This window comes from Montipora capricornis, chromosome 5 (assembly GCF_036669925.1).
Source record: "Montipora capricornis isolate CH-2021 chromosome 5, ASM3666992v2, whole genome shotgun sequence".
Taxonomy (NCBI): Eukaryota; Metazoa; Cnidaria; class Anthozoa; order Scleractinia; family Acroporidae; genus Montipora; species Montipora capricornis.
The window spans coordinates 18,910,190-18,925,189 of NC_090887.1; the positions used below are offsets into that span (position 1 = coordinate 18,910,190).

At 39.9% G+C, this 15,000-nt stretch overlaps 2 protein-coding genes and 1 long non-coding RNA gene across 3 annotated transcripts in view; 1 reads left to right on the forward strand and 2 right to left on the reverse strand.

Moving 5' to 3' along the window:
• LOC138049792 (endosome/lysosome-associated apoptosis and autophagy regulator family member 2-like) overlaps positions 1 to 13,104 on the reverse strand; it is a 36,147-nt gene extending 23,043 nt beyond the window's left edge. Inside the window, exons 1-4 of the mRNA XM_068896217.1 lie at positions 12,906 to 13,104; positions 7,336 to 7,595; positions 5,673 to 5,920; positions 4,566 to 4,620 (exon numbers count right to left, since the gene is read on the reverse strand). Of these exons, the coding sequence (XP_068752318.1) occupies positions 4,566 to 4,620; positions 5,673 to 5,920; positions 7,336 to 7,595; positions 12,906 to 13,066 (724 nt within the window). The 5' untranslated portion in view covers positions 13,067 to 13,104. The remainder of the gene's footprint in view (positions 1 to 4,565; positions 4,621 to 5,672; positions 5,921 to 7,335; positions 7,596 to 12,905) is intronic.
• Positions 1,403 to 4,105, reverse strand: LOC138050097 (uncharacterized). The gene is made up of 4 exons (XM_068896572.1): positions 4,085 to 4,105; positions 3,805 to 3,922; positions 2,157 to 2,342; positions 1,403 to 1,500 (listed from the first exon to the last, which is right to left on the reverse strand). Exons 1-4 carry the CDS (start codon positions 4,103 to 4,105, stop codon positions 1,403 to 1,405), a joined length of 423 nt encoding a protein of 140 aa, XP_068752673.1.
• On the forward strand, positions 12,250 to 13,835 carry LOC138049793 (uncharacterized). The gene is made up of 3 exons (XR_011132451.1): positions 12,250 to 12,459; positions 12,578 to 12,829; positions 13,323 to 13,835. It is a non-coding gene; the product is annotated as an uncharacterized lncRNA (long non-coding RNA).
• Positions 13,836 to 15,000: the final 1,165 nt, after the last annotated feature.

A 15,000-nucleotide genomic window follows, 5' to 3' on the forward strand; every position in this document is an offset into this window, starting at 1 on the left:
TTTTCAGCGGAACGACGTGTGTCATAATTTGGCCATCCCGTTTCGGTTTTCGTGTCCATAGACATAGCGGCCTGTTGGTAGATGCAGTTCATTTGCCTTCTTGTAAAGAACCGTGTTCATTCCAAACACCTTGAAAATTCGAGATTGCCAGTCTTTCGTTTGAGCAAGGTGCTCGCCACGAACAGCCGTTGCGCGGAACACTCCTGTTTAACTTACAGGTCACCGAACAATTTGACATGATTTGTCCCAACCACTCGGACACTACTTCTACTCTGGGAGACTGAAGAACGGTAAAACGTCCCCACAACACGCTCTGTGCGGATGTCTCGCACCCGCTGGTATCCTCCACCCTAGAAATTTAAAAAATTGTCAAGAAGATATCAAAGAAAAAGAGAAAATCATTCATACGGTTCCACCCTTGAAGCAGTCATGCAGAAGTGACTTAGCAGCTTGTCAGTGGAAATAAGAGACAATTTAAACCTGAAGTAACATAATGAGAAGGTGTGTCTTTTGTGGATCGACAGGCACCAGAGGTATTATTCCAATGGCTAAGAGATCAAAGAAGGAGGAAGACGGAAGGATAGTGTATTCTACAGCCCAGGCTCCATTTTTGGGATTTTTTTCAGTTATCGTTCTGACCAATTGCAGCAGGTGCCAAAGCGCGACGAACCAATCAGAATTCGACGAACTAACGCGCAAATAATAAAAGTGCGGGTTAATACGCATACCCGCGTCCCAAGCAGCGATTGCAAGCTTGGTGGAAAAAATTTGAAAGACTTTTAAGGCGCCTGTTTACACTGTGGAATTTTTCCGAGCAACTGTCTCGCAACGCCATTGCGAGACAACGGCAGAACAAGTAGAACAGAGTTCTACTTTCCGCCACTTTTGCAACGATTTTTTCGAGCATTGCGCAGTGTAACATCAGTCCCTCAACTTGTGTCCCAACAGTTTAAGGAACCGGCCAATGAAAATGCTTCTTTAACCTCATGTGATCATCAAAACGACACAAGTAAAATGAAAGGTTTCTCAGTGAAGTAACACCCGTGAAGCAACTTGTTTCGTAATGTGAGAACGTTTGTAGAAATGGCGTTGTGAGACAAGTTGCACGAAAAATTGCACAGTGTAACAGCGCCTTTATGCCAATCACAGAGCGTATTCATCGCAATCAAGCAGTCAAAAGCCACTTACTTAGTACTGATCGAGCCTTTCACTTACCTCCACACTGCAGTCACCATAACACATAGGACTAAAGCCCTCTTGTGATAGTGTGTTATTTTTCCAATGTAGAAATGCTTTCCTCTTAAAGCAACAAAACCAGCTTTGCATGCCTGACAGGTCACGCCATCACTTGAAAAACTTCTTTGATCACATGGTTTGCACTGTGCCTTGCCATCTTTTTGAATTATCTGATATCCAGGCTGACAGCGACACTGAATCTGTTTCTTTTTAAGCTTGGAATAATCCTGGTAGTTGCAGAGAAGCCTAGGCCGGTTTTGAAACCTAAAGATGAAAACAATTGAAAAGTAGCAGTGTCACGGTGTTCACGACTTTAGGAAGAAAAACGGTTTTCTGTCGATAAAAAAAATCATCGTATAGTACCAATATTTCAGCATTAAAAGGATATTTTGTCAATCTGTGAATGAGGGCAAAGAATATTGAAAGGCACAAATCAAGTGGAGGGTGTAACTTGGCAGGTATGTGTCGCAGGTTGAAATTTAATTATAGCTGGAAAACCGCTTAAAAGAAATATAAAGCGATAGACTTACCGTGACTGTTACATGAATAGCTAACCTTAGGCCTAATTAGGCCTAAAGAAAGGTTTTTAGGCCTAAGGTTAGCTATTCATGTAACAGTCACGGTAAGTCTGTCGCTTTACCTTTGTTTTAAGTGCCATCGGTTTTCCAGTTATAATTAAATTTCAACCTGCGACCTGTAAAACATACCTGCTGGCATAATCTGCAGGTTGCAGGTCATTGTTTCACCATAGCTGAAACAACCCAAACCTTTACAAATGCTAAAACTTAAGGCCTGAAAAATTCCGTTAAAGCCTAAGGTTAGCATTTTTGTAAAGGCTTGGGTTGTATCAGTCATAGTAAAACAATGACCTGCAACCGTACTTTACATCCTCCACAAATCAAGTGAGTGAATGAACGTACCCTTAACTTTAACATAGGTAGGTTGTAGAGTTGTTGTACATGTGTTATTTGAGAAACACGAACAAGTGTCAAGGTTTCCAGGAACCTCAATGAGGTCGTCATCGGTACAGTTTGGTAAAGGGAGACACTTTGATGCTCCTAACATTGCATAGGTGTCTGGTGGACAGATGTCACATTGCTGCTGACCTGGAAATATAATTGGCAAAGTTAAGCTTCATAAAAACAACGGTAAAATGAAAGGAAAAAGCACCATGCAGTTATTAATCAAAAGACATGTGTCTGTAATAAGTAAGTACACTGAAGGTTGAGTATGAATAAAGTCACTGAGAAACTTTGCCTTTCAATTATACACCTTATTCCAAAATGGCCGCCATTTTAGTATTCTTTTGTTTTCATGCAAATTGGCCCTTATAGCCTCCTTCAAGGTTAAATATTCTTCTGAATTTTACGTTTGAAAGTGAGCTACGCAATAAGGGCCAATTTGCATGGAAACAAAAGATTACTAGAATGGCGGCCATTTTGGAATATGGTGTATAAACCTGTGAATTAGCAGCAATCAATATCATTCAATCTGATGTATTCTAATGTTGCACAAATTGCACTGCCAGCCTTCTCAAAACCGGCCAGTTGACGGCTCAATGAGCCACCTCCTCAGAAAGCTTGACCGTCTCCTTCCAGTCAGAAAATGTCGGACAACACATTTTAGCTCGAACGTGAAGTCACTGGAGATATTATAAAAGCTTGAAAAAAGTTTGTTTCACATACAAATTCGCGTCCGCAATATTTTTTGGCGTCGCGCACATGAAATGTTTATTTAACTAACATTCCAGTATTTATTGTCAGACTCCAAGCAAGTGTCAATTCCATATGTGAAATTTCATCACTTTAAATCCCCCAGATTGCACTAAATTGCATCTGTGAGTGTCTAAATTTAAAAATTCCCTAGGGAAGCATGCCCCCAGACCCCCCTAGAAGCTTGTGTCCTTTGGGCACTCGCTTGGCCAGGGGTGCCTATACCACCAAACCGTCTCCGCCTTCCTTATGACCTGCTCCCGAAAAATATTTTGAGAAGGCTGTACTGCATTCCCTTTCTCCACCCCCAAGAATATGCCCATGCCAATTTCACAGTTGTTGATTCATGTCGAACATCACTAGAATGGTGACTACTTTCTTCAAAACAGGTTGTCAAGAAGCAGGTTTATCAAGGTGTACACAACCCCAACCCTACATTTCTGTGGTTATCATTCACACGTGGCCCTCAATGGGTTTTTTCATTTTCCAAAACTGAATTTGGGTGAAAATCAATCAATGATTTGTCCTGTTCACTTGCATGGTGGCAGTGGAATTCGTCATGGAAACATTTCATTGCCGTCCACACACATTCAGTTTTGAAAAAATGAAAAAAAAAAAACCTGTTGAAGGGTGCATGTGACTGGTAATCACTGTAATGCTATATATTTTCACCGTCTTAGTAACGTTTTTAGGCCTTAACTTACATGTACAATGTAGGTCCGCATATATATGTTAGGATAGCACAAGCATTAAGCTTGTTTCAGCAGTGGCGTGAAACAGTGAGGTGTGACCTACATAAAAGAACTGTCCCACAATTAAGAACAGCTAATGTAGGTCTCACAAATGTTTTACTTACCTTTCTTGGACTGATACTCAAAATAGGAGCATGGTGTGCAATTTGAAGCTCTCGCTACATTGCTATAGTGACCAGGGGGGCACTTTGTACACCTTGCATTTGATTCATCTGTGCCAACCTTAAGAGGTAAAACAATTTTAATGATTCTTCAAGTTAGAAGACTTTCTTAGCACATTATGCAAGAGCACTTTATAAAAGGATGGTTACTGATAATCCATTGACGAGCAAGGGACTGTAACAAGTATAGTTCTGGTCGATGCCATGAAGACAACAAGGAAACATTCATGACATGAAGAGTCATGTTAAAGTAAAAGTAAGTAAAGTAACCATAATATTTAACGTCGATAACTCGTAACAGTAATTCAACTGACAAACCTGAGGTCGACGGTGCTCTCATTTTACTCCCCCCTCTCCATCAGTGCTCTGTTTTACGGGTATTTAAAGCTACTTAGCTACACGGAAAGGAAAGAAGTCAAAACAAGGATGCGAGGTCCGGGAATCGAACTCAGGACCTCTTGCACCAAGGCCGCGCACTAACCGACTGTGCCAGTAAGGCATAAAGATAACCGCAGAATTACTCGTGAACACAACAAGTTTCTTTTAATTGCTTCCCTCGATCACTTGCATTGTTACACTGATTCCCTCTCAATTAGAGGCCTATCTAGGTACGTCACGTTACTACAAGTCAAATCAATGCCAATGCATAATGCAAGTTGTCACTTACCAAGGTTATAGAGCGAATAAAGCCCTGTCTACAAAGGAATTTCCAAAACTATAGCATGACTTCCGATAAATCCACTTCAACGTATGAGTGCCCTGGGAACAAACATTCAGTTTCGTCCATTATTCATTTCTTAAATTGTGATGGTGATTCGGTTGACAAAATTTTAGGAACAAAAATTCATTGATACATTGAAGCCTCCTTAAATCCCTTTATTTAACCATACTGGTAGTTCATCAATAACAAAACTTGATCAATGCATCCCAACACCACAACGATTGTGAAAACAAGTTGCATTTCCAAAATATGGGTAGGGTCGTACCTCTTGTTGAACAGTATAATAGACCATTTCCGAGTTCATGTCTGCCTCCTCATCAAAGCGAGTCTAAGTGCGAAGTTTTTCTTATGAAAATTACCGTAGTTTTCATTCATATGTAAAGTAGAACTAATTATCATCACAAAAACTTCGCACTTAGACTCACTTTGAAGAGGAGGCAGACATGAACTCGGAAATGGCCTATTTATATTTCATTGGCTGTATAGTGTCATACTTCCTATTGTTTTTTGCGCTAAATGCATAGTCATCTTTGTTTGTTCTATTGTTTTTTTTGGCCAATCCTGAAGACCGCTCAATGAGGTACAACACGACTCCAAAATACAGGGATGATGATTTCATGCAAGATTTCCATTCTATGTCAGGGCTGGACATTCTGCGAGCCAATGAGTCATGCGAGCCATGCAAATTTCGCATTTCAGTCTAAGCACCCATTTCAAATAGCGCTGATAAACTGTTATTAAGTTTAAGCACCCATTTTAAAATGGCTCGCATGCCTTGCTTGACTCACAGCCATAGCTCGCATGCCTCGCAGCCATGGCTTGCATGCCTTGCATGCCTCTCTGGCTCGCACATTGTCCAAATTCTTCTATGTCCCTACAATGTAAATAAAGGCACATCATTGCTAAAGGTTGCAACGACTTCTTTTTTCTTACCCATCCAATCAAAAATTGCACCGTGTTCCACAGGGTGCATTAATTAATAATAAATTATTTACTTTACATTATTTTCAAAATGTATTATATTTGTTCCTGTAATGGTGCCTCAAACTTTTCCACCTGTGTAAGAGCCAAGGCAAATGAATCATCTTACTGGTTCTAGAAGGTACGTCTTTGTGGACCACCGAAACACGTTTCCTGCATAATCCAATACTTTGTTGTTATTAACGTAGAATGCAAGACCATCACACCCAACATAATATCCTCCACAGTTTCGGCTGTCCACACGGTAATCAAAACTGACAGTGCTGTTGGAGAGGATAAACTTTCTGGTTATAAGCAACACAGACGTCACACATCTTGTCAATGAATTATCACCAGATTCAAGTGTGTAGCTGTCCCCTGCCAAACGAAAAACAAAAATTACAGATCATTGGCTCATTGACGGCGACAGCAATGAGAACTTCATCTAAAAATATAAACTCGCGTTATTTTAATCAGGGTGTGGTAGTCCCTAAAAATGACACTGGTCAGAACAGCGCTTCATTTAGGGGAGAAAATGAAAATTTCTCTTAAAGTGCTGACATTCTTCATAAAACCTCACGTGGAGGGCGTCTGGAAAAGCCGGAATCCGGAATCAGAATGAACGTTATATTACACACTTTAAACTGCAAAATTGATTTTTACGGATATTGTTGTGACAACAAAGTTCATACCACTGGCATCACTCCTTTTTTGCACGGCTTGAGTTACAAGAATGATTGACATCAAGACTCCTCCTTGTCCCTTGGTGCAGTTTAAAGTGTGTAATATAACATTCAACTTTTTTAGCTGAAATAAAACAACTGGATATCATCAACCTTCATTGTTCCGGATCCGGTTCCAGATTCCTGCTTTTCCAGACGCCCCACGCAGAGCCCTACTCCATGGAGTAGCCTATTGAGCACCTGGAGTAACCCTAAAAAATCATTTATTGGTCAAATTAGATACTTTATCAACATAGTGAAGCATTTAGATGCACATACCTTTATTATTTTATCTCGAACTTTCCAGCTCTCTGATTGTTACAGTTCGATGAAGTTCATGAATTGGCCGCCATCTTGAAATGTTGTAGGTACTTCATGTATGCCTCATTGTAGTGTTTTTATTTTTTTGTATATTTAGACAAATATTCACTCCCGCATACCCATAATATACCGATGTACTGTATGATCCTGTAGTGTGCAGTGTTTATACTGATGAAATTACTGTGTAGAAATAAAGTTTTCCATTCCCTTCCATAAGGATATATATGGGCACACATGGCCCTGAAGTCTCAAAATAGACTATAATAATGGATACACGAAATACCTACGAAACTTAAAGATGGAGGCCAATTCGTGAACTGCATCGAACTGTAACAATCGGAGGGCTGGAAAGCTGGAAATAAATATAAAGGTACTGGTATGTAAATCTAAATACCTCACCATGTTGATAAAGTATTTAATTTGACCAAGAAATGATTTTTAGGGGTACTCCATTTTGGTACTCTATAGGGTACTCCATGCAGTACGGCTCCGCATTTTGTCCTCTCCCATTTAACGTTGTTGTTTTTGCAGCAAGAAATGGCAAAGAAATGGACAAAAGTGAAAAGCGCACATGCAGGGTGTGCAAAGCTATTGCTTTAATGCTCACTAAATATACAAATTAGTGACACTCTCGTTGCAGTCCCCGTTGTCATTGCTTAAGTACCCCAATATCAAAAGAAATGTGACCTCAATGTTTGTAAACAAGAAATATCGCTATATTAAAATAAAATCAAGGCAATTTATAATTACCACTTGCTTTCCAATTATTGCATGGTCTCTTGTTAAAACTGCGTGCAGCATTTTCACAGTAATTGATTATATTGGATCCTTCAGGAGGTTTTGTGCCATTTTCAGTCCAACTGTCCCAGTCACTGATGACTTCACCTCGTGGTCCAAATTCACCTTTCATACAGGGTCTACAATCTTGAGTGTTATTGATGATTCCTTCACCTGACCGACAGTAACATGGTAACCCATGTATTGGCGTAGGGGGAAGAAAACCACCCTTGCTGAAAATAATAATAGAAGCCGGTCACTGGCAATATACTGCTATCTATGTTGTCAGAAATGTGCCTCTGACTGCTGGCTTTCACTCAAACCCTTGGCATCTACTTCAAAAGTCATTGAAACCCCTGGAAGGTAAACAAGATTTATCCAGAGATGTGTGCCACGGGTGGCAGGCGACGGGTGAAAGAAGTAAAATATGGCTCAAACAATTCATTTTTTATGTCAATGGTTACTAAACAATTGGTCTGGCGGTTATGCATTGGAAATTTTCTGGTATGTTTGTGACCGACATATTCACGACTTGCAGGCATGTGACACACATGGAATGCGTGTTTCGCTGGTAACGGTGGTAACTGGAGGTCCATTTTAACTTTCAAGAATCATCATTCATCTTTTCCTCTCTACCCACTACCCACTACCTGCCAACCACCACCCACGCCACCCGTGGAAAAGTGCTGCCGTGGTCGGAAAACGTCATACTGAGCACCAAGGAACGGTAACTGGTCGTTTAGCCCCCAACTAGCAGTCAATTAGTCCCAAACTAGAAGTTGATTAGCCCTCAAATGAACCTTCCTAAATTTTCCTTCTTCCATTCTGTTTTACATGGTTCACATGTCACAAACACCTGAACATACATAACAAACATCGTACTTTATACAAACAAATTTGCGAACCAAACGTCTTTATGTTAAAACGAATTTTCACAACTGACCCAGCCTTTTTATTGCAATCACGGACACTCCACATGAAGAACATTAAAATGTAAACTTGTGGTTTTATAGCATAAAGATTATTGTCTTGAGAATGATGGGACTTCAAGCGTATAATCAAGAAACACAATTATATGAGGTTCATATCTGAGATTCATATAAGTGGTTTGTGAGCGAACCTATGAGGGAGCTTGTTGGCAGCAGCGGGTCTAATCTGCAGGTCGCAGGTCACAGGTCGCAGGTCATTGTTTCACCAATACAGAAAGTATCCTAAACATTCTTAAAAGCTAACTTTATAGGCCTAAAAACTTTTGTTTAGGCCTAATTAGGCCTAATGTTAGCTTTTAAGAATGTTTATACTTTCTGTATTGGTGAAACATTATGACCTGCAACTTGTGACCTGCGACCTGCAGATTAGACCCGCTGTGTTGAAATATATCAATAGACGGCGTAAACATATTGATTTTAAAAACTTTTCTAATTGGACTCTTTTCTCTAATTGATCCAATACAAAACCTGCAAACCAACAGACAGGTTTATTTTGATCTGACTGCTTGTATAAAGACTTGTGAGAACCTAAAGAGGGCCATTCGATCATACGATCTATGACTATTCGCAACTACGATTACTTCTTGTTACTTCGATAACTTCAATTTCAAGATTGTGGCTTCTGCGCAACTCATCAACGGCACTGTTAGCGAAAATCCTGCCAGGCCCAGACAACAAGGCATTCAATGCTATAGCTGTTTTCGTTGGAGGCATTGTATGTGCAACACTGGTAAGTACTCTCTCTTTGTTTGTTTCAATGTCGGGTTTCATGGGATTCTGAAATTGTGGACCTCTCCCAATCTTTTACCATTCGCACTTTTTCTGGACGCAACCTGTCAGCAAAGTTAGGGGGGAAGCGCCGATGAAAAAATATAATTCCTGGAATTCTTGCCTGCCAGAGGAACAATCGATGTTGTCAACGTGGCTAAATTATTTCAAACGCAATTTCGGGAGGCAGTAACTACAATGTGCGCATATTTAAGTTATACATTTACAGCGATAGATTTGCGATAGGTCCCAGTCTTGGCGAAACCCAAAAATTCTGAATACTAACTGCCCCTCCCCTTAGATTTTCAGTTGATCTCGATTTGTGTAAAATTTGTTGTCTAATCTTGATATTTGTTTTCATTAAATAGACGTTTCACAAGAAGAGTACAGGGCAGCAGTCCGACAAGCCCACAGCAGCGCACTGAAAAGACATGATGGGGAGTGAAACGAAGTAGGCCTCGTACAGGAACATCCATGAATCTCTACCAAAGTGATACACTTGGAAACATCATCGAGCATTTTCTCTAAAGTGCAATAAAACATAAAAGCCCACTAAATGCACCGTTCATGATCCCAAAATGGCCATGCCTGTTATGTATGAGAAACTGAACCATACTACAAAGATTGCTTGTAACTTCACTTTCTTTGCTTATTTTAAAATTGATAAATGGCTGAAATTGCAGGAAAAGTGCTAAAATTGCAAGATTTTCCATATTTCCGTCAGAAAATCGACCGGTTTTTTAAAGCCCACATAGACTTGGAAAAAAACCTCTAAGACGAAAGAACAAAGCGCCACGGTCCCAAAGGACGTCTATTGTCATTGCTATTGTTTTCTTGAAACAAAGCAGCGTACGCATAATGAGTAGGGACCTGTGCGGAAATCTTGCCGTTTTTAGTGTAATTTGTGATCCCATACCAGCCAGTTTACTCCCTTTGAAAGCAATGGTCTCATATATAAGCCGCACCCACAATTTTGAGCCATCTGTTTCAGCATTAAATGCCGCTTATACACAAGTTTTAACGGTAATCTCAAGGTGGCTCCCTAGAGTATTTACGAAAATACCCTCACTACAGAGCACGAATTACAAAAGAAAACCTAATTAATTTCTCTCAAAGTTTTCCCTGTAGAGACTTACCAGTATTGGTAACAATATAATAAGGCTTATTTTTTTGGTACAAGGAAGGATTACGTTTTTTGCAAACGTTGGCCGTGAAGCACTTATATTTGAACAGACTTAACTGATTTGAGTGTAATGTGAAGTGGTAAGTTTCTACCCCATATATATAAACCATGTGAGCATTAGCCCTACTGATGGAAATGAGCCCACACAAGGACAGAGAAAAACTCTGACCAGGGTCAAATCAGTTAAGTCTGTTCAAATATAAGTGCTTCACGACCAACGTTTGCAAAACCGCAATCCGTCCTTGCGCTTGTATATGTTCATTGCCGTGACTTTAACATCTCAGTTCCCACAACCTGCTCTGGTCTGACCTTGCAACTCAGTCGGTAAAGCAGCGGTGATCTAACCCGAAGGTGGTGGGTTCAATTCCTACCCTGGTCAGAGTTTTTCTCTGTCCTTGTGTGGGCCCATTTCCATCAGTAGGGCTAACGCTCACATGGTTCATATGGAGTAGAAACTCAGCACTTTACATTACACTCAAATCAGTTAAGTCTTATTTTTTGGGTGTCAATTTTCGTATTATGGCCATTACTGTGGTAACATCACATCTTATGACAGGCAGATATATTCCTATTTTTGGCCTAAATTCTTTGATATTTATACTTTCCTTAGGTGGATTTTTTTTATTCTTTGCCATGTTATGGACATGATATTGCTTGACATTTTGAAGTGGTAAAAAGTCAAGGTCGTTCAGACGGTTTTGCCAATATTCTGTAATTTGTCATTTTTCTAAATATATTCGATTAGCTCTGACAGATTTTAACAAATATATGGTATTTGATAGGAACTGCATGGATGTGGTTAGAACTGAGCCAATTTTAAAAAAAATTATTGTGGAGGAACGCGAGAAAATTAGCAGTTACATCACATCTTATGACAGGCAGACAATGGAAATTAAGGGATTACATACTAGGATCTTTGTTTTCATACTACGGAAACCAAGACCTCTTGCAAACAGTGAAAATTACGGGAAAGAAACCTATCAGACATAATAAGATTGACCATCCCCGGCTTTCGCTTACCGGTATATTTGTTTGCGTGACTTATGGCTAAATTGTGGACTTGTTTTGATACTGGAAGAAGAATAACAATTGTATAGTGACAAAATCATTCCTGCATCGTATTTTTAGTGGTTTAGACAACCAGAGGGTTATTCTCTGAACACAGTGTGTTTCTCGTTATTAATGTTATTAGGTGGGTTCATACCGGAGCTCAAGTATACTTAAGATCGTCCATGTTTACTTACCGTGATGAGCGTTCATATTAGAATTCAAAGTATGCTTTCAACGCAATTGTGTTGTCAATCAATTTCCCGCCGCACAACATGCTTGATTGACGTCCGTTTCCGGAATGTGTTTTGATAGTAGATAAGCGAGCTCGTAAGGATGGTCTGAACTAGACTTGAGAGTTTACTTCGGCTTCTTTGAAGGCAATAAGTTACCATGGCCACAAAGTAGACTACTTGAGCTGAAATTAACCCTTTCAGCCCCGTGGGGTTCCCCATTGAGGAGTAAAATCGTCTGGCGTTAGACAGAGTAAAATCTATAAGTGGCACTATTGGGAGTTAAAGGGTTAATGGGGACATAGTTTTTGAGTGAATCCAGCTGTTGTTAACCCTTTCAGCCCCGTGGGGTTCCCCATTGACAAGTAAAATCGTCTGGCGTTAGACAGAGTAAAATCTATAAGTGGCACTATTGGGAGTTAAAGGGTTAATGGGGACATAGTTTTTGAGTGAATCCAGCTGTTGTTAACCCTTTCAGCCCCGTGGGGTTCTCCATTGACGAGTAAAATCGTCTGGCGTTAGACAGAGTAAAATCTCTAAGTGGCACTATTGGGAGTTAAAGGGTTAAAGCCGTTCACATCTGAAGTAGGGCTCAAGTGTACTTAAGGTATCCTTAGCCCGCTAGTATCAACCCACCTACTAGATCTTAGTTTTCGAGGGTCTTAGTTTTCGTAAGACGCCTCCTCTTTGTTACGAATGTCAAGTAAAAATCTGTGGTTTACACTACAACAAAAACAACTGAACTCAGTCACATTCTTCTTATTTCATTTACAGTGCACATACAGTATAAAGCTACCTTGATGAAATATGACTGCAGTGGAAAGCTGCGCAAAATGCAAGCATAAACAACAAATCGACGAATGGAGCTCAACTAAACGTAACTTTTTTAACACATTTATTATCATGATCAGTAATCGCCGTTCAAATATTCGATCAAGCGGCACGACGGCTTGCTAGCAAACTGGGTTAAGCAATTATCTTTTTTGCTCTTTTAGGATCTACAGTAAGACCGAAGGGCCACCCATATTAGTTTGTACCTTCTTCGTGTGACCTTGAAGTCGAATTACAGAGCAACGCTGGATGTACGGCTGGGGCTAGTATAAATTATATTTCACGGTCAGGCTCGGCCAGACTTGTCTGTGTTTGAAAGTTTTAGCTCAAGTCTTCGCTGAATATGCGCAAAGCCAAGGTCAACCGAACTTAAATAAAACGCGTCAATTCCAGTCGAATCAGTGGAGTTAGAACAGGTGAGATCCACACGTTGAGCTTCGTCAGAAAAAGTGCGCTAGTACAAAAAACAAAATAAACAAAGAAATCACTTACCAGGTCGCGTTGAGGTAATAAACTAGGGATCGAGTCACCGTCTTTTCATCGCACGGAAGCATTAGCTTAACATAGTCTGTTTCGCTACAATTGCTAAGCGGGGCTGCTGAAGGAACGAACAACAGACAGAATATTGCCACGAACAATTCTAAAGCCGCCATTGTCACGCGAATGCCTTTTGCACGCACCAAATTTGAAAGGAGTACCATGTCAATCAAACAAGGTGTGATATGGGCGGGGCACTGTAGACAGAAATGAATAACCTATATCATTTGAAATCCCATTTGAAATTTAGATTCTGATCAATCTCATAGTACCTTGTAGAATGCCGATATTTAAAAACATTGGTATTACTTACGTTTCTCTTTTTCTTACCAATCTATTCTGTTATTTTAAGTGTCAATTTTTGTTTTCCAGCACGGCAAAGGCTCTCCTGCTTCTGCTAAAAACCAGATGATGGAAGTCAGACGAATGGTTGCTCGTGACAGCCTAGGGTGCAAATTTCAATGATTTCACAGACACTTCCAGTGTATTGTTCTTGAAGAAGAAGAAGAAGAAGAAGAAGAAGAAGAAGAAGAAGAAGAAGAAGAAGAAGAAGAAGAAGAAGAAGAAGAAGAAGAAGAAGAAGAAGAAGAAGAAGAAGAAGAAGAAGAAGAAGAAGAAGAAGAAGAAGAAGAAGAAGAAGAAGAAGAAGAAGAAGAAGAAGAAGAAGAAGAAGAAGAAGAAGAAGAAGAAGAAGAAGAAGAAGAAGAAGAAGAAGAAAATAATTTGACTGAGAGGTGGCTCTTCCCATCCTGCATGCATTTCATTTGCAGAATGAACAGGCTCTGGGTCCCGCTCACATATGTTTGTTATTGACATCCCATATGCTATGTACATGTTTGTTCTACCATCATCGGTTGTTGTTTAAATTTCTATTAAACTTATTACTCATCATTTACATGTTTAGGAAGTCATTAGTTATCATTAAAACCTGCCACCATAGTTAAAGAGTTTTTTGAAAATATTACATGCTCTGTTGAGAGTTCTCAGTCCTTCTTGGTGGAGGTTTTCATCTGGATTTCACCACGTACTTCAGAAGGGTGAGGAGTAATCAACATTGGTAATGATATCAAGTGCATAATAGGCCTTTTTCGATATATTAAAATTCAGCTTGAAAGAGAGGTTTAACGGACAAAGACAAAAGGAACGTGGATGATATGTAGATATTTTTCACATTCATTCCAACGTGTTTCTATTGTTTTTGTCCTCGCTGAATCACTATCAAGCTGAATATTTGATATTTCGAAAATGGTCCATAGAGCGTTATCACTCACGTGACCAGCGCCCATGTTGGATTGCTGAAACAAAAGAAAGTATTTCCATAAAAATAAAGTTAAATTCCCGGAGGATTTGTATGGTACACCATCATGACCGCCATTTCTTTGTTTTGGAACACCAACATGGCCGCTGTGACGTCATGTGAAAACGCTCTATTCCTCGACAATCCAACAATATCAAACGGAATCTGATTATCGAAAAAGGGGCATCAAACGAGCAAAATACAGAAAATGAGTGTATGAAGTCGTATAAACGAGAGTGCATTTCTTGATTCATAACTGAGCACGAATGATGTTTTGAAAGTTCACTAAACTGCACGGGCAAGTTCATGCGAGCTTTTATTTATTATATATGGGACAATATATGGGATAATATTATATATTATATATGGGGCAATACCTAAATCATGCACTACGCACGCCCTTGTCAGCATGATCCATAACTGGCACGTCAGCTCTGATGGGAACTCGGCCGCGATTAGAGCGGTTTTATTTGATTTCCGTAAGGCGTTCGATCTTATTGACCATAATATCTTAGTGCGTAAACTTTCAGATTACGATATTCCGAACCCCATATTATGCTGGATTGTTGACTTTTTATCGGATAGGAGACAGAGAGTTAAACTTGCCCAAGACTGCTTCTCCGAATGGCGTTACATTCCGGCCGGTGTTCCACAGGGGACAAAGCTTGGGCCGTGGTTATTCTTAATAATGATTAATGATTTGAAAGCAGGAGAGGCAGAGATGTGGAAATATGTGGATGATACCACAATCTC

What these genes read in the sequence shown, in the direction of transcription:
- LOC138050097 (XM_068896572.1), bottom strand. Translation starts at nt 4,105, where the DNA reads ATGACTCTTCATGTCATGAAT. An exon ending in TGAGTATCAGTCCAAGAAAG is followed by an intron (nt 2,343 to 3,804) that starts GTAAGTAAAACA and finishes TTATATTTCCAG; the next exon opens with GTCAGCAGCAATGTGACATC. An exon ending in TACCTATGTTAAAGTTAAGG is followed by an intron (nt 1,501 to 2,156) that starts GTACGTTCATTC and finishes TTTCATCTTTAG; the next exon opens with GTTTCAAAACCGGCCTAGGC.